Genomic DNA, 18,555 nt, shown 5'->3' with positions numbered 1-18,555 from the left:
TGTAAATGTGATTTTTCTTTTCATTGTTAACAACTTTTTATACTTCTAACTTTAAAGTCTGTTTCAAAGTTCTTTTCAAAATGGCTGCTGTAGTGCACTTATAGTGTAAGGATTATTGCCCACATTGTCAAACAGATAACACAGCAATAGCGATCCATGATGTGGTACAGAACAAAAAAGCCAAAGATCTTGTGATGTGTGTTTTTTTTTATTTTTTAAATATGCTCTTCCGGCAGTGATTTAGAGGACAGATCTCATACCCTAGTGCACTATAGCGACCTTTTTGAAAAGAGCTTTGAAACAGACTTTAAAGTTACAGCGTAAAAAGCTGTCAGGATATTAACAATGAAAAGAAAAATTGCAGGTACATTATTTAAACAGTTGTAACAACACATGGGGACTCATAATACAATATTTTTTGGAACCCCACTACTTATTCTTTAAGCAGGAGGAATATTTCTTGAAAAGCATATGTTTTAAACACACAGTATAAAACAAGCTAAACCTTTTTTTTTTTTTTTTTTTTTTTTTTTTCTCTTGCCTTTTGCACCCAAATGTAGATAAGAAGGCATAAACCTGCATTGGTGAGGACTTTCAGTCACAAGCCTCTAACACAGATGCAATTTGAATACAGAACCTGCAGTAGTCAAATAAGTTCCATGTATTTAATCCTTTTACACATGAAAGGCAGTCTTAGTAAGAAGCAAGCACAATTATTTTCTTTTTTTCGTGTTAAGCTTAATGTTATTCATGAATGCCACCTGCTGGGCCTGTAATACAACAGCTGTGGTTAGTAGAACACAGGTACAGACAGGGCTTAGTATACAGCCCAGTATGGGGGTGAAGGAACGAAAGGTTACTAAAGCATACCATTACAAGCATTAATAACATTATTATGCCTTTGTTGGCACCATAACAGTTTTTTTTTTTTAAATACACTTGTGGGTTAAGTTAAACGTGTAAGTTGGCTGTCGGTTAACATTTAAATAATCTTTTAACTACCACATGAAAAGTAGACAACATACATAAAGGAAGGGTACATGCTTCTTTAAATACAGGTATGTCACAAGCGTGGATCATGAAGGTTTTTACACTTCTTTATAACAATTGCTTGATATGGGCTCCGTTTGTAATTCTGTTGTTTTTAGTGTTAGGTTGACAATGGAACACTTCCTCAAAACAAAGTGCCCAACTTGATAATCTTTCTGTATAATCTACAGTACACATACAAACATACATACATACAATACAATTAGAGAAGTGTGACATAACTAGAAAAAAAGTGTAGACGCTTGAGCCTTTTTTGTTTAAGCGAAACCCAGCAATTTGATTATGGTTGGGGTAATTCAATCATACATGCAGGAGAATAATGGCCACTCATACCTGTCAGTCATTTCTTTGATTTCTGTATCTGTCTGATGTAATGGATTCTGGGTATCTTGTGTTGACATGAGCTGTCAGTCCCGTCATCTGCACAGCATTGTAACCTTGTCCACGGGGACACCCAGAATAAATAAACCTGCAGACCTTCAGAGCTTTTCTTAAAGAAGAGATGACACCACCAAAGATGATCAGTTCAGATTTTGTTGTCTTCCCAAACCACTTAATGTGATCAGAGAATTAAAATTTCAGCAAGTCATTTAATGAGAGATGTGCTGCAAGGACTGTAACACCCAGGTTAGGTTTCCTGTGGTTTCACCATCATATCTGAGATAAGGTTTTTTTTTTTTTTTTTTTTTTTTTTTTTTTTTTTTACTGGAAGCATGCCCGTTCTAGGACATTCTCTGTTTTATGTGATCAGGTGAATTTATTACTGGCTATGAGGGCATTGTGATTTTCAATAATTGGAGGCTTGCTGATTTATATTAAAAGATCCATAAAGCAGTAAACAATACCATTTACATTTAATTAGTTTTATTGAGCCGCCAGCCATTTTATTTGTAATGAACCCCATGTTATGATTAAGGACATATTTAAATGATGTTTAAGTAAGAATACCAAATGTTGCCCTTGAACTGCTAAAGACATTTTTTCTGTGTTATTAATGACTCAGGAGAACAGTTAGAAATTAAAATTATGTAAGCAAGGGGGGAGTGAATGCCGTTATTATAGCATTATTCAGTAATGTATTAACAACTAAGGGCAAATGAATTGCCAGCCGTTACTGGACATAATCCCGTTTACCTCTCCTGTGAATGCGGTGCTTACTGTTGTGAAAGTAAAATCTGTTTTGATTAGTAAATAGTAAAATTAGATTAGATTAGTAAAAGTAAATGTTAAATATTGAAACACTTTAGTCTAGAAGTCTGTAAAATGAATTTCTTATGATATGTTATTCTGTAGATCCTGTATGTGAAGCTCATTGGGAAGTGTTTTTGCACTCCAGTGATTGCTTTGTGAATTTGATCCATAGTGCAAAGATTACAATGCTTAACTAATTTTTCAAGCATTTTAGACATTACACATCATTATTTGTAATCACATGGTTTAAATGTACTTACTGTATACTAAGGAGATATATTGCCGAATGTATAATTTTGTATTTGAATTTGCTTTTGTTAAAAAACACAAAAAAAACTCTCTGTTGGTATTCAAAGGCAGACAACAGCTTTAAGATTTACACAACTTTATGTCCTCACTGTTTTAAAGCAAGCTTCCTTTAATCAGTATCAATCTGCAGTAAACTAGAAAGGCTGTATGTTATTTAAACAGTTGTAGCAACACGTGGTGATGTGTAACACTATTTTTTGGAACTCTGCTACTTACCCTTTAATGTATTAATTAATGTATTTAATGAAGTACTGCATTCAGTACGTAAACATTTTTTAAATTTTTTTACTACACTGTAGTTCCATATTTTGAAAGCAACAAGGAGTGATTGTGCATCAGTTTAACAAGAAATTAATAGAGAATTACAACTTTGGGAGTAAAAGGATATTGTGTGTATGTGTGTGAAAACTATATTATTTACATGGTAATTATAACCTTGGTAAAGGTATTATTCTTGGTTTACAAGTTATTGTCCGTTGTGGTGGAAAAAAGGGTTTGGAGTTGCTATAATTAATATTATTATTAGTGTGTTAGAAAATAGAAATAGAAATTTATATCAAAGAAACCAATTCTTTTGTAGCAGCACTTAAATCTGTTGTTAACCCAAAGATATGTTTTTCTAATCCAAGGATTGTGTGCAGTGCATTGTACATGCTAAACAATAAAATGGTGTGTTTTGCTGTGCCAAAGTGCACCCACTGTTTTGGAAGTGAATTTGTACCAGGAAGCAGTAGCAATTTTTACTTCTACAATGTCTTTGAACTACACAGTATTTGCTTATTCCACATTGATGTAGAAAATACAAGCAAAGAACTAAAACATTTTCAACAAAAGAAAATTGGGGATGGTGAGACACTTGCTTGATTGCTTACCAGAGTTTTAATATCTGTTGTCTTACCTGAAGTCAGGCCATATGGACATGATTTAAATACCAGGAAGAAATAATTAGGTTGTTTGTAAGAAATAAGGCACGGCAGGGTGTGATATATTCTAATATCACCATGCCCCGGGTTCTTTGCAAGTCACAAGGCAAAGCTTTTTTGTGCTTATAAAATGGGTTAACTTACTAAACTGAAAAAAAAAAATTAAAAATGTTTTTTTAATTAACAAAAAAGTAATTTTTATTAAATATCCTTCCGCCAAAACTGAACAAAGAAAAAAATGTTTCATGTGACTTTTTATTTTTTAATAAAACCAAAAATGCATTCATTAAAAATAAAAAAAGAAGCAATTTATAAATGTCAAACTGAATATTGCCATTGAAAGTGAAGTTTTACTTTATTTGATTGGTTATACTTCTTGTAAGTCTTGGTTTGTTCATTCAATTTTCATGTAAAATATTACTGTCCACTTTCATCATGACACAGCACAAATTAGTCTGCCTTTAAATCATGCAGAAACTTCCTCACAAGATGTTTGACAGAATCAGGTGACCATGCTGGGTTATTTTTATTTATTTATTTATTTAAATCATCTTTTTTTTATGCAGGGTAAGGAGGTATCCATACCAGATTTGTGCTACCATTTTACAGTGGCGAGAAAGACGTTGCTTGTATTACATTACTTGCATTATCAAATTGACTGCAGTTTACAGCTAGACAACGTGGAGAACTACTGGGCCTGTGTTAAGAAGCAATTTAAAATAATGCAGGGCACATCAGAAGAGGTGATACCATCGTACCTGGACACATTTATGTGGAGAGAAAGGTACGGCAGGAATTGTCGAGATGCATGTATAAATGTTCTACATCAGATCATACAGCTGTGCAAGGGGTGACTGAGGGTGGACCGGTAACAGTAGCCAGTTCAGGAGTTGCTACCAACCAGAGGAGAGGAACAGACCAGAGACAACGGCAACAAAACATCCATTTAACCACCAAAATCTCTTTTAAGAGTGAACCAAATCTTTTTTAAAAAGCTGAACGATTTTCAGAATGAGATAGGGAAATACTGTAGTTCAGGGAGAAGGAGCAGATGCTAGCGATCAGAATGGCGAGTTTTGAATTGATTTAAATACTTTTGCTTTTTTTTTCTCACTACTTTAATTAATCATTGGTGTCCTATTCAGACTCATTCAATATCTCATGCACTTTGGTTTCCAAAAAGTTAAACATTTACATAAATCTCGTCAGTCATGGTACATTCCAAAATGCCTGCCGTTTTGTTTTTTCAAAATTCTAGTGGTGTGTGTGTGTATGGAGATCTAGCAGTGATTTGTCCCTTTTTGAAAAGAAGTGCCGACCCATGGTGATATACTGTAATAACAACACCCCCATGTGACCTGTTTTGAACAATCAGGATAGAGTATTTAAAATACCCATTTTATAAGTTCACCTATGATCTGTTAGTTTCATACCCAGCTGTATATTTAGTGCATTAACCCAATGCACCACCCAGCCTCAGTCATACAGAAAACTGTATATAAGGGTAGCAAAAGCCCTTCATTAAATTCTTTAAATCTACCCGGTAACTGTCCCACCTATCCCACCCACCCTACCCCCACCCCCCCTTTAAGTATGGAATGAATAATACTTAACTCGATTCACTTTACTGTAAATTGAAAGCTTGCTACAGTCTAGTGATTTGATTAGAAAAAAAAGAGGTGTTTTGCCTGGTGTACTTCAATAACTGCCCTTATTGTGTTGGAGTATGTGTTTGGTGTTGGTTTCCTGTGGAAGGATTCAGCTCTGAGAGACTGTTATAGTTTCTCTACAATAACCCTCATATAATGGCTGGGATTATCTCAATTGTAGGTGATAACAGATGGGAGAGAAGTAAATGATGAAGATATAGGACACCACTTGTGTATTAGTATCATATGAATTATTTCTTGTGAACCTGATGACAACTAGCAGGGAGAGAACAAGAAAGCCGTGAATGGCCAGCGTGTGAATGATTTACAATAACTGACAAAGAGGTTGAGATGAAATCTAATACATGTTCAGCCCTATGAAGAGGGTTTTTTTTTTTACATGGGTCTTGAATTATTGAAAGAAATTCTGTTTGATTTGATAAATAACAATGTTATGTTTGAAATGGTCTTAGACTATTGATAAATATACCAGCAACTTTGTAGTACAGTTTCATGAATATTAAACTTCACTTAGTCCTTCAGAACAGACTTTGAAACTATATTTTTAATAATTATGTGTTAAAGCTTTGTGAATAGGGTCCCAGAATCATAAGAGCGGTAGCTGTTTGAAAGTGTCTGCATTTTAGAATACTGTAAAACTTCAAACAATTGCCTGTCTCCAACACGCGCCAAGTCTGATGGCAAATATTGTAAATAAACGCCAGGTCTCTATTAAACGTCGGGTCTCTGTCATTGCCATTGAAGCTGAGGGAGATGAGGAGCTTAAGCGTAATGAACTGCTAATAAGTGACAGCAATGACGGTGACATAATAATAATAGAAAACGTAATTTAAGGTAGGCCTGCATGTAATGCATATTTGTTTAATGCAGTTATTAAGTTATTCAAAGTTTAGATAATTTTAAGTGTGCAAAGTAGGCCAGATACAAACCTCTCTGTGTTTGGTTGTATTAACAGTGTACAAGTTTGAGGTAAACAGTACATTATTTTTTGATAATGACACTTATTGCTTTTATTGTCAATTTTTAAAAACATTTTAGATATTTATTATTATTATTATTATTATTATTATTATTATTATTATTATTATTATTATGTAAGCGTAGCCTACACGCCTGTGTTCTGATATTTACAGGGCTGTCCTTTAGTGGATTTAACTGTTTGTTGTTGTTATTATTATTATTATTATATTATTATTATTATTATTATTATTATTATTATTAACAATTATAGTCTAATTCTGTTTTTAAATACAAGTTCTTATATCTCAGTTTGTTAATTTTCCAATGTTTTGCATACCGTATCCTTGTTAACCAGTGCATACAAAAATACCGTAATAATGCTTTTGCTTAATACTTGAGGGTGTAAAATGCAATGTAATTTTGTTATTAAACAAAACCGTTACTTAGTTCCCACTGACACACAATTTTTTATCAAAGTTGCTAGAATGTTTTAATTGAGTTACGATGTTGCTACAAGGTTGTGTGTTAGCAGCTTCTCAGTGACCGCATGAAGTATGTCAAGCTAGTGATCCTAATATAAACGCCAGTCTCCACTCCGGGTCTGCTGGCAAATATTGTAAATAAACGCCAAAGGCGTTTAATTGAAGTTTTACGGTATGTTGATTTATATTGTAATAACATGACTATGCTAATGTAAGGGCCATTTCTTTTTAATGTATTACACTTTTTCCATGGTTACATTAACCACCAAATTTCCCATGTTTTCTAAAACAGGTCTTGTTATACATGATTAGTAATTCTGTACCTGGTTTGTATTTTGCAGTTAAATTAATAGAGATACACATCTGGGAGCCATTTGAAGTAAAGGTGTAACAATTTTTTTTTTTTTTTTTTTAATAAACCAGAATTCTTATTGTGGTTGTGTCTGTTGCTTATTACTGGCATACAGTATAAACATGTATATATCATATTAATTTGTAAACATGATTATGATGAAGCAAAGTGGGAGGCCCACTCTCAATCTCATGAATTGCCCCTAACAGGGCCAGCATGTGCTGCTGATGGAGGGTTGAGAAAAGCCTTTTGTCTTCCACTTTGTGGGCCCGAATGTACTGTATAGATCATGCTCATATGGCTATGCTCTTACCAAGCATCCCCGCTCACATACTCTCGAGTGTCTACTCTTGTACAGTGCTGGTGTACTAATATCTCTGTTCAGCAATTCAGCATTTTCACTTTGTACTATAAATTACAAGGCATTGCTCCTCAAGCACAGACCAGTACTCCATATTTATTAACATAGGATAATGCAGAGAAAATGTGAGTCTGGGTAAATGTGCACTTCCAAATATTTCCACTCTGCTCTAAATTACAATTTGTTTTATTGTCTCTATGCATTTTATATGATTATTTGTTGTATAATTTACATGGTGGCATTTACTTCAGGATCACCCTTACCTTAATCTGATGTATTTGTATGATAACCCAAATTGTAGTCAAATGCTTCTCATTGAGAAGGTTGGATGCAGTAGTAAACTAGTTCTACCAAATTCAAAAACACGATTCAAATATTTATTCAGTAAGAAGACTTCCCACAGGAACCACAACTTAAACAACCCAGGGGAGATTTCTTTTCCAGCATTGTTACGTTTTAAGGATCATGTGCTAAAATGGCAGTAATTAAATTCCAAAGAGAAATATTTACATTCTTTGAAGGTTTCCTATATAAGATTCAGTTGTGCTGTGCTGGTCTTTTATGAGCAATGTTTTTTGTAGTTGGATGGAAACTGTGGCTTGACATTTTAGTTACTAAGAATCTTTTTTTTTAAATGTATTTATTTTTTATTTTTTTTACTTTTGCAGGACCTTTTCTCAATAAATTCGTATGTATATGCTCAGAAGCCACAGCTGGATATCCACAGTTTCGAAGGCAACTTTACACGGGTGAGTTATGAGCAACAAAACAGTACTTTAAAATCAGAATTATTTTGTTATCATTATGTAATACCTATTGAGTCTGATTCAAATTGTGACACTGACAATTCCCTTCTTATAGATGTGAAATTAATATGCCTGATGTACTATGGAAACCTTATTAACCATTTCAAAAGTAAACTAACTATGCTGTACATGGCTGACCACATGTATCCTTTTTAGGTACATGGCTAGTGACGTTCACATCAGTTACAGGTTTTTTTGGTTTCTATTCCTAGAGTAGGTCACAATTTTCAAAATATTTTTACTAATAGCAGATTAGCCGCAACAGACTGAAAAGAGGCCTTTAGTGAGCATACAGCCACAAAGAGGATAATTGTTTATTGCTTTCATTCTTGACCACACACAGCGCTTAAGAAGAGAGCATTTCCTGTTCTGATTCATTCGCTTATATCTTTTGCGTTCCCTTTCAAGTACGAAATATAACCATTACCATATGGTTATTTACCTCCTAAAGACCCGGAAACCTGAATAAGATATATGAAAGCTGCTCGCAGAGCCTGTGATGGCCCACCCCCGAGGGCACAATTGCACTGCGCTCGCAGATCTCGGCGCCATTTTTACTTTTCAAGACTGACCTGACAGGAGAGTCTTGTTAAGATAAATATTTGTTGGTTCTATCTGCTTTATATTGCGCATTTATTGTTTGTTTTTTTTTAACAAAAATTATATATGATAGTAGAAAAATCACGGTTATAGTTTTTACTAATTACACGTATTTTGTGCACTACAGCCTGTTGCTTGTTACGTCCCATTGCTGCCTTGTGCCCCACATCAAGCCAGCGGCTAAAGTCGCTCCTTCCCAGGGATCCAGCAACATAAGTCGGCTGATTGTGCTCTCCACCCAGGATGCAATAGATCTGGCTGGAGTTATTTATTTATAGTTTTGGCTTTTGCTCCAAGTACGAGATGTTTTATATTATTTATGTAATTGTTAAATTACCGTATTTTGTTGAGTTTTTTCTCTGTTTATCTGTTTTTTACAGCTTCTGTGCCCAGTCCTGTCTGCTACGTGGTGCTCAAGCACACGTGCACTAAGAGCAGCTGCTGTTGTGCCTCCAAGCAAAGTGGCTGTCGCCGCCCGGCTGAAAAAACCTGATCCTTGCTGTCTTGCAGATGCTACTGTGCCTTGATTAATTCTAGCAGACTAGATCACTTGAGCATTGCTGGGTAAAAAAAAAAAAAAAATGACAGCTGTGTTATGTCTTGACACAACATTTAACCAATCAGAGAGTTGAAGGGGCGGGTATTCTGTGTTAAGCAAGGTGCAAGTGATCTAGTCTGCTAGGAGCGCAATCAACGTTATTGTTAAAGGCACAGTAGCATTGCAAGACGGACAGATCGGGCTTTGATACCATTCCGTTGCTGTTCTTGTACTGACCCAGTGCTAAAGTCACCGCACCGGTACCGGTTAGTTTATTACTCGTTTTTGCTTTTAGCACCATACGAGACGTTTTCATATTTCAAATTACTTTTCTTTGTTGAGAGAGTATTTTCTCTTTGCAAAGGCTGTTAGTGCATTCTAACAAGCAGGCTTCCCTCAGTCTCATGTTGGTACTGACTGAGTAGTTTTGCCAGTCAATTTTACAGGTGGGCATCCCTGTACGTTGCCACCCGCGGTGACTGTGTCCCGGTACAGAATCATTATCGACCCGGTGCTAAAGCCATCAAACCGGTACCATCGCCCGAGTTATTTTATTTTATTAAAGCACAGCTGTTGGACGCCCCGATTAGGACTAGGGCCCCTTCTCAGGGTACCATCTGTATTATTGGCGTCAGTGCACCACAGACATCTGGGTGCTTACTACCATTCAGACCAGCTACTCACTGTTGGATCTCCTGTGCATGCACCCTCTGCTGGCCTGGTTTAACAGCAAGGTTTTTCAGCCTGCATTGAACCGCGACCGCCTACTGACAGTGCCCCCCAATCTCTAAAGGCACTCTCTTGGTGGAAACAGCCAGTCTGTCTTTGCCTAGCCACCAGAAGCGAGGTCGTCACCACGGATGCGTCCAGCCTGGGCTGGGGCCCTGTGTGGAATGGCAGGGATGTGCAATATTTTAGATATGCAGGCAGTTACCTGACCTTGCAGAATTTTGCAGGAGGTTCAAGGGAGACATGTTCTGTCCTTACAGACAACACAACACTGTAGACTTACATCGACCACTAGGGTGATATTTTATTACATTACGTTACATTTCTATTTCAAGGCACCAAGGTTATGGTAATAACCTAACATACTTCATATTATGTTCTGGAGACAGTGGCAGTGCGGGGCACTCCGGCAGTGGCAATGCTAGCCCACACATCCTCCTCATCTTCTCTTCGTTGTTGGTACACTGCAGCCGCCTCTTCTGCTGCCGCTGCACATCCCTGGCATCTTGCCTCTCTTTTTCTGCCCTCCTCCTCTGCTGGTCCCTGACGTCTGTCAAGGCAACCAGCATACTTGCATCATTTTTTTTCTTTCTTTTCTTTCTCTTTTTATTTATTATTTTTTTAATTTATTTATTTTTTTTATTTATTTTTCTAACCTGCAGTTCTGACCTGAGTCTCTAGGGCACCGCTCCGTTTTTGACACCAACTGTGACAGGATGACGTCACAGCCCAGGCTGGTGAATGTCAGGAAGTAGACCCAGAGACAGAAGCTGCAAGTTTGAATGCGCTAATGTGCCTTTTAATTCCAACCCTGCCACACTGCCAGGTGCATCATATCTGTTTCAAAGCTTTCACAAAGCTGTGACTGAAGTACACATTTCACTTTAACAAGCAAGCTGTTAGCATACAACATATTTATCAATTTAGCCATGTAATTTGAGACTGTTTCCCCTTTGGACATCGGCCACTTGAAAACAGGCATCTGTAATTTAATGTAAAGGATTTTACCACTAAGGGTATAAATAACCAAGAATGTAACTGAAAAATAAATAATTATTTTGTTTAAGGTAGAAGTTTTATCATTGCAGATTTATGGAAATTGTCCAGAGCTTGAAAGAAAGGCCTTAGTTTAATCTACTTGGCGCATTGGAGTTTTATAAATAAAGAAGCACTTTAAACATTAAATTCATGTGTGGTCTCACATGCTCTCATCCATCAAAGGAAATTAAAGGGATGTAGGTAATGAAGCTCGTTAAGAGAGGATGCTTTTGGTGGCCATGCTTTTACTCATTCAGACAATGGTGACTTAGGAGAAAGTATCATTTACCCTACACCTACAATATACAGAATCCTACTGTGGTCTAGTCTGTCAGTGTTAAAAAGGACACAGCAATGAGGTAAACAAAAATGCCGTAGAAAAAAAAGCGCTGATGCAATACAATGGATACCCACTAACATTACCAAATATTTAGTAAAACACATGAAAACCATGTCTGTTTGGAGTGCTAATATTCTATATTTGGACCTTGCTCATATGCAGCAGTTCCTCTGTGTGTGGGCCATGTTTGTAATTATTTTTTCTTTCAAAGATCAGAATTTTCTGTTTAGGTATCATCTGTAACTAACTGCCTTATTACTAACCACAGAACACAAGGAGAGTTCTTTTCACTGTAAAATCCTGGTTTAGTACACCAAGGTTCAACCTGAGCTGGCAAATAATTATGTTGTACTATATAAATTGCAAACGATGGATGATTTGTTTTCTTTGTGTGACTATAATTTATGACGACCGTCCACTTAAATGAATATTTCCATTGTAAATTAGGTATTTGCATTAACAAGAATCAATTTCGGTTTTTGAACCTATTGACATGTCTTTTTAATTACACCAGAGTAATGCAAATCAAGCATTCCTTCAATATCCCTTTCATTTCAATGGGAATTTATAGTAAAAGTATATTGATTACAGCAGAGCTTCTACAAACAAGTCCAACAGTTCATTTTATTTTTCTTGACTGCTCTTCAGATTCTAATAATTAGTAATTGCAAAAAAAGTACATCACCAAAATTTAGAAAGTTTATCATGCCAGTCAATCAGGGTGCAGTTACTCTGTGGGTTCAGTTGTCTATCGGTTAAAATTAACTGCTATAGTAGCGAGTAATATATGTGCCTGATTATTTCTGTAAAAGTACTGATAATCGTAAAATGTACTGCTATGTGGTTTGACGCAAGGGAAATCTTTTAACTTCAATTTCATATATTTTAACAGTTTATTTTTCATTACTTTAGAAATTATTTTTGAAAATCATCTATTGTTAGAAGTGCTTTTATTTATTTCCTTAACCAATGCACCCTAATAAGTCCTTCAGTGCTTTTTACCCTTTTGGTATCTTAAGACTGTATAGGACCGATATTGCTTGTAATTTAGTTGGAGTGTATTAATGTCAATGCCATTAGAAGAGGTTTCATGAAGAGTGTTATTTTATTTTATGTAATTCATGTCTAAATATATTGCTTTTAAATATGCTGTGCATGCTTTTAATGATAAGCTGTGCCATTGACTACATTTGTATTTGTATACATGTATCTAAATTACAATAATAAAAAAAACAATCATGTTGCAAATGAAAAGACACAAAATTGCTTGCTACAGATAAGTAAATGCAGTTTGTGTTTATTTATTTGTTTGTTTGCTTATTTGTTATTTATTTATTATGTTCATTTTTCATTTGCAGGAAGATAGTGACCCGCCCATTCATGAAAGTCTCAGCATCGAGAATACACTATGGGCTAGTACCATTGTGGCATCAGGTGAGAGAAGATGACATGGTTTTACTCTAGCAATATATTTCATGGTCGTGTTCTTTACTGAAAATTAAAATTCAATCAGTCTGTTCTGCCGTTTTTTGTTTGTTTGTTTTTTTTTTTTATCATCTCCCGTTTGTGTAAATATTATGTCTTACGCTCATTTACTTTTGATCTCAGTCTGTCTTTGGACAGTAATCTGTGTCAGTCTGTCTCTGATTTCCTGTCTAGCCATTCTATAGTATCTGTATGTCACTGCTTACATGAATAATATATGAAGCGAGAAAGTGCTTATTTTAATTGAAAGATTGTCAGTATCTGGACTTTGGTCTGCATTTCAGCTTAGCTAATTAACCATTTGCTGGAAGATTACTTTGAGCATATTGCAATGGAAAGTTGTATACCTATTGTATAGGGAATTTTAGTGTTCCATCTGCAAGCTCATTTCTCATGTGTTTGTCACGTACTTGCTTCATTCTTTTTTTGTGAAACCAATCCCGGCGCCTCCAATAATACTGTTATCCATTTAGATTTGTGTTTTTGTTATTATTCCTAAACAATGAGATGAACCATATTAATAAACCTTTTGGAATTGGCATTGACTAATAAAAGTACTAATGGGACAATTTGGATTTGGATTTATGTCATCTTATTTTTCCACCGTGTATTGAATCCGTCATACACTTACAGTACATCAGTGAGATGTTAGTGATCTTCCATGCTATCGATTTGTGGTCTGTCTTCTCTGTAATTGTCAGGGCACTGGCAATTGGAGCTGAAGGGTTCTGAGGTGTTCCCCACACACTCTCCTCTGGCCTGACATTGACCTGCAGGTTGACCTCCAGAAGTAGCAGCACTACAGCAGGATTTTGTTTGCTATTAGCTGCAGCCTCTGGGATGTCAGCAAGTTTGTATCACATACACACATTTTTCTGATGTTGCTGTCCCTTTCTAAACACACAGCTGCTCATATAGATGAACCTTAATGTTTTGAATCCGTTGTTCTTTTACAAAATAGGAATTGTATAGGTCTAAAATAAAACATTGTTTTAATATAGAATGATTGTCGAATACGGTGGTGATGAAAACAATATAAAAGCTTGGCTGAAAGGGTTGCTAACCAAGGTTTTAAAATCTAATTTCGTGTGCCGACTTAGCCAAAATAACCTAAGCCACAAACAGGTACCACTAAATGCCAGATACTTTCATTTTGGTGAGATCAAATATCCCCTTTAATTTTGTACAATTTATCTCTATTTTACTGTGCTCATTGTTCACTCAATACATGTTTGTAAATATTAAGTACAACCAAAAAAAAACATGTTTTTAATTAGTGCAGGCATGTTTTTCGCATTACTAACACATGTATTATAAAATTCCCCTTTAGGACCCCAGCTTTAAAATGTTATGTGAATTTTCCTGCATGCGCCCTGCAGGACTCTTTCATAAATTAAAGGGATAATGTATGTAATTTTACATTTTCATAATTTTCAAATCCTTACCTGTTTAATTTCATATTCTTTGTGTTCACCATTATCCTCAATTGTTTCTGGTCAAATCATTATTTACCAGAGTTACTAACTATTCCAGTAAAAATATTCTAAAAGCTGAATTTTATAGTGAGTTGGTTTGAAAGGGACGTGCAGCTGTAATTTCAGCCACCTTTGAAACTGTGATTTTGTTTAGATTTGTCCATTTACAACCTCACAATTGCCACAGAGAGGAGTAGAAATTACTGATACTGGTAATTTCTAAAACCTCCTCACATGAAAAATGAAGCTTTCAGAAGTGGTTGAAAAAGTATATTTTTGCTGGAATAAAATTTAAAATGGATGTTAGCAGAAACAATAGCAGATAATGATGGATAATGCACAAAGAGGGATTCTAAACTGGTAAGCAGTTAAATATAGATTGTATATAGTATCTCTTGAACAGTGTGATTTTAATATAGGATGTGGATCAGCATTTGAATTAATGATGTGAGACAGAGAAACAGTTCTGTATTTTTTAAGCATCCTTTTGTTTGATACTTCCTCAGTTTGCGCAGGTATATGATAGCAAAAGGGCAACTGAAGGTTATGGATCATGTTCGGTTTGACACCCCTGCTATTAACAATGTTCATTGCAATGCCAATCCGTATCTACTGTAATTTAGCACTGATAAAACATTACTCACTAATTTTATTTTCGTCGCCTCCACGACAGCTTGCCAGACATGATTCATTGCCCCTAATTTTTTTTCTCCATTCCTGATGACTCTGGAAGTGTTTAGGATGTGTTTAAGTTTAGAAGTGGTCTTGCTTTCCCATCATGTTCATTTAATATTAATAGCACATTCATCTTTAGAACAAGGCGATGATAATGAATTAGTAAATTAGGAATATTGATCAGATTTTATATTCTATGAGGACTGGAGAGAAACCTTAAAGAGCTGAGAATCTAAATCGGTCTAGTGTCTGGGTAAGAACAAAGGTTGCAGTAAAGAAAGTTTCTGAGATTTAAACACAAATGTGTTTAAATGCTTGTGTTGAGGAAAGAAATGTAATAATGGGTTTCACATCCACTTTCTTACCTCTTTTTAGGATTAGCAAGGTTATCACTGGCATCTATTGTAATGCAAAAGATTTTTGCTTATTTTGTCTTTTTTTTAACCTTATGCGTATTTTCAAATACCTCACTGAAGCAAAATAAACACATTACTTTCTTCTTCTTAGTACCAGATCACCTGTGTTAAAGGTCAGTTTACATGGTCTTGCCAAAGGGCTCCCTCTGATAGACCATGTAAGTAGTGTTGTCCTAAAGTTTCTGATGCTAATAGGAGGTAACATTGGTTTAAAGGTTTTGGTTATGACCTTGTGTATTTCTTAATCAGCTTGAATTCCTACAATATTGTATTTAGTCCTGCAGGTAACAGCTACTGTAGATGCCTGCAGCATCAGTTGCACATCTGCCCAAATAACTAGCAGTTTGTAAAAGCCATTCACCTGTATTTCGGTGCCGAACAGAGTTTCTCCTCAAACTTACGTAACTACTGTACCTTGCTGAGCTGTGTTTCTGAAATGAGAAGGGGCTACCATTCTGAGTTATCCAACCACTAAGTCTCATTCCAGTCTGTTGGTCTATAAGTAATTATCTATTGAATGAGACCCAAGCAACCATGAAAGGGAAAATTATCATTTAAATGGTAGAAAAAAAAATATATAAATAACTGGAATTGGTGCTGTAAATTTGTCCATTCTTCTGCACTGTGAAGAAGTGTGTTGAACCAACTCTGATACCAACATTGTATAAGTGAGAACTCACAAAATCTGCATACACTGTAACAAATAAAAAGGCTTCAGCGAGGCAAATTGTACATAGAGAACTGGTAAGCAACAACAGCAGCAATGTTACATTTAGCTTATTATCTGTGACACTTCATTTGAAGTTTACAGTGCCTATAGAAAGTCTACACCCCCTTTCAAAATGTTCGCCTTTTGTTGCCTTATAGCTTGGAATTAAAATGCATTAATTTTTTTTTTTTTTTCATTTATCTACACATCCTACCCCACAACTTCCAAGTGAAAAAAAATATTCTAGCAATTTGTAGAAAATTAATTAAATAAAAACTGAAATAGCTTGGTTGGATAAGTGTCCACCACCAAACCCCCCCCCCCGTAATAGCAATCTTAAATTAGCTCAGGTGTAACCAATCGCTTTCAGAATCACACACCAAGTTAAGTGGCCTCCACCTGTGTTAAATTGTAGTGATTCACATGATTTCAGGATAAATTCAGCAGTTCCTGTAGGTTACCTCTGCTGGGTAGTGCATTTCAAAGCAAAGACCTTGAGCACCAAGAAGCTTTCAAAAGAACTCCAGGACAAAGTTGTTGAAAGGCATAGATCAGGGGATGGGTATAAAAAAATGCAAAGGCCTTGAATATCCCTTGGAGCACGGTCAAGACAATTATTAAGAACATAAGAAGATAAGAAAGTTTACAAACGAGAGGAGGCCATTCGGCCCATCTTGCTCGTTTGGTTGTTATTAGCTTATTGATCCTAGAATCTCATCAAGCAGCTTCTTGAAGGATCCCAGGGTGTCAGCTTCAACAACATTACTGGGGAGTTGATTCCAGACCCTCACAATTCTCTGTGTAAAAAAGGGCCTCCTATTTTCTGTTCTGAATGCCTCTTTGTCTAATCTCCATTTGTGACCCCTGGTCCTTGTTTCTTTTTTGAGGCTGAAAAAGTCCCTTGGGTCGACACTGTCAATACCTTTTAGAATTTTGAATGCTTGAATTAGGTCGCCATGTAGTCTTCTTTGTTCAAGACTGAACAGATTCAATTCTTTTAGCCTGTCTGCATATGACATGCCTTTTAAGCCCGGAATAATTCTGGTCGCTCTTCTTTGCACTCTTTTTAGAGCAGCAATATCTTTTTTATAGCGAGGTGACCAGAACTGAACACAATATTCAAGATGAGGTCTTACTAGTGCATTGTACAGTTTTAACATTACTTCCCTTGATTTAAATTCGACACTTTTCACAATGTATCCGAGCATCCTGTTAGCCTTTTTTTATAGCTTCCCCACATTGTCTAGATGAAGACATTTCTGAGTCAACAAAAACTCCTAGGTCTTTTTCATAGATTCCTTCTCCAATTTCAGTATCTCCCATATGATATTTATAACGTACATTTTTATTTCCTGCGTGCAGTACCTTACACTTTTCTCTATTAAATGTCATTTGCCATGTGTCTGCCCAGTTCTGAATCTTGTCTAGATCATTTTGAATGACCTTTGCTGCTGCAACAGTGTTTGCCACTCCTCCTACTTTTGTGTCGTCTGCAAATTTAACAAGTTTGCTTACTATACCAGAATCTAAATCATTAATGTAGATTAGGAATAGCAGAGGACCTAATACTGATCCCTGTGGTACACCACTGGTTACCACACTCCATTCGGAGGTTTTTCCTCTAATCAGTACTTTCTGTTTTCTACATATTAACCACTCCCTAATCCATGTACATGTGTTTCCTTGAATCCCAACTGCGTTCAGTTAGAGAATTAATCTTTTGTGCGGGACTTTGTGAAAAGCTTTCTGGAAATCTAAATAAACCATGTCATATGCTTTGCAATTATCCATTATCGATGTTGCATCCTCAAAAAAATCAAGCAAGTTAGTTAGACACGATCTCCCTTTCCTAAAACCATGTTGACTGTCTCCCAGGACCCTGTTACCATATAGGTAATTTTCCATTTTGGATTTTATTATAGTTTCCATAAGTTTGCATATAATAGAAGTCAGGCTTACTGGTCTGTAGTTACCTGGTTCAGTTTTGTTTCCCTTTTTGTGGCTCGGTATTACGTTTGCAATTTTCCAGTCTGTCGGTACAACCCCTGTGTCAAGAGACTGCTGCATGATCTTGGTTAGCGGTTTGTAAATTACTTCTTTCATTTCTTTGAGTACTACTGGGAGGATCTCATCCAGCCCAGGGGATTTGTTTATTTTAAGAGCTCCTAATCCCTTTAACACTTCTGCCTCAGTTATGCTAAAGTTATTTAAAACTGGATAGGAACTGGATGACATGTCGGGCATGTTGTCAGTATCTTCCTTTGTAAAAACTTCTGAAAAGTAATGATTTAATATATTTTCTACGATTTTGCCATTTGTATCTCTTAAACATTTAATCTCCTCTTTGAATGTTCGCTTGCTGTTGTAATATTGGAAAAACATTTTGGAATTGGTTTTAGCTTCCTTAGCAATGTTCATTTCTATTTCTCTCTTGCCATTTCTAACT

At 35.8% G+C, this 18,555-nt stretch overlaps 1 protein-coding gene across 1 annotated transcript in view; it reads left to right on the top strand.

The window, feature by feature from the left end:
- Window positions 1-18,555, top strand: part of atp9b (ATPase phospholipid transporting 9B) — a 189,814-nt gene that overhangs the window by 91,014 nt on the left and 80,245 nt on the right. The window contains 2 exon segments of the mRNA XM_041248556.1: window positions 7,967-8,047; window positions 12,708-12,783. Coding sequence (XP_041104490.1) covers window positions 7,967-8,047; window positions 12,708-12,783 — 157 coding nt within the window.

Source organism: Polyodon spathula, chromosome 4 (assembly GCF_017654505.1).
Source record: "Polyodon spathula isolate WHYD16114869_AA chromosome 4, ASM1765450v1, whole genome shotgun sequence".
NCBI classification, from domain to species: domain Eukaryota; kingdom Metazoa; phylum Chordata; class Actinopteri; order Acipenseriformes; family Polyodontidae; genus Polyodon; species Polyodon spathula.
This window is presented reverse-complemented; position numbering and strand designations above follow the sequence as displayed.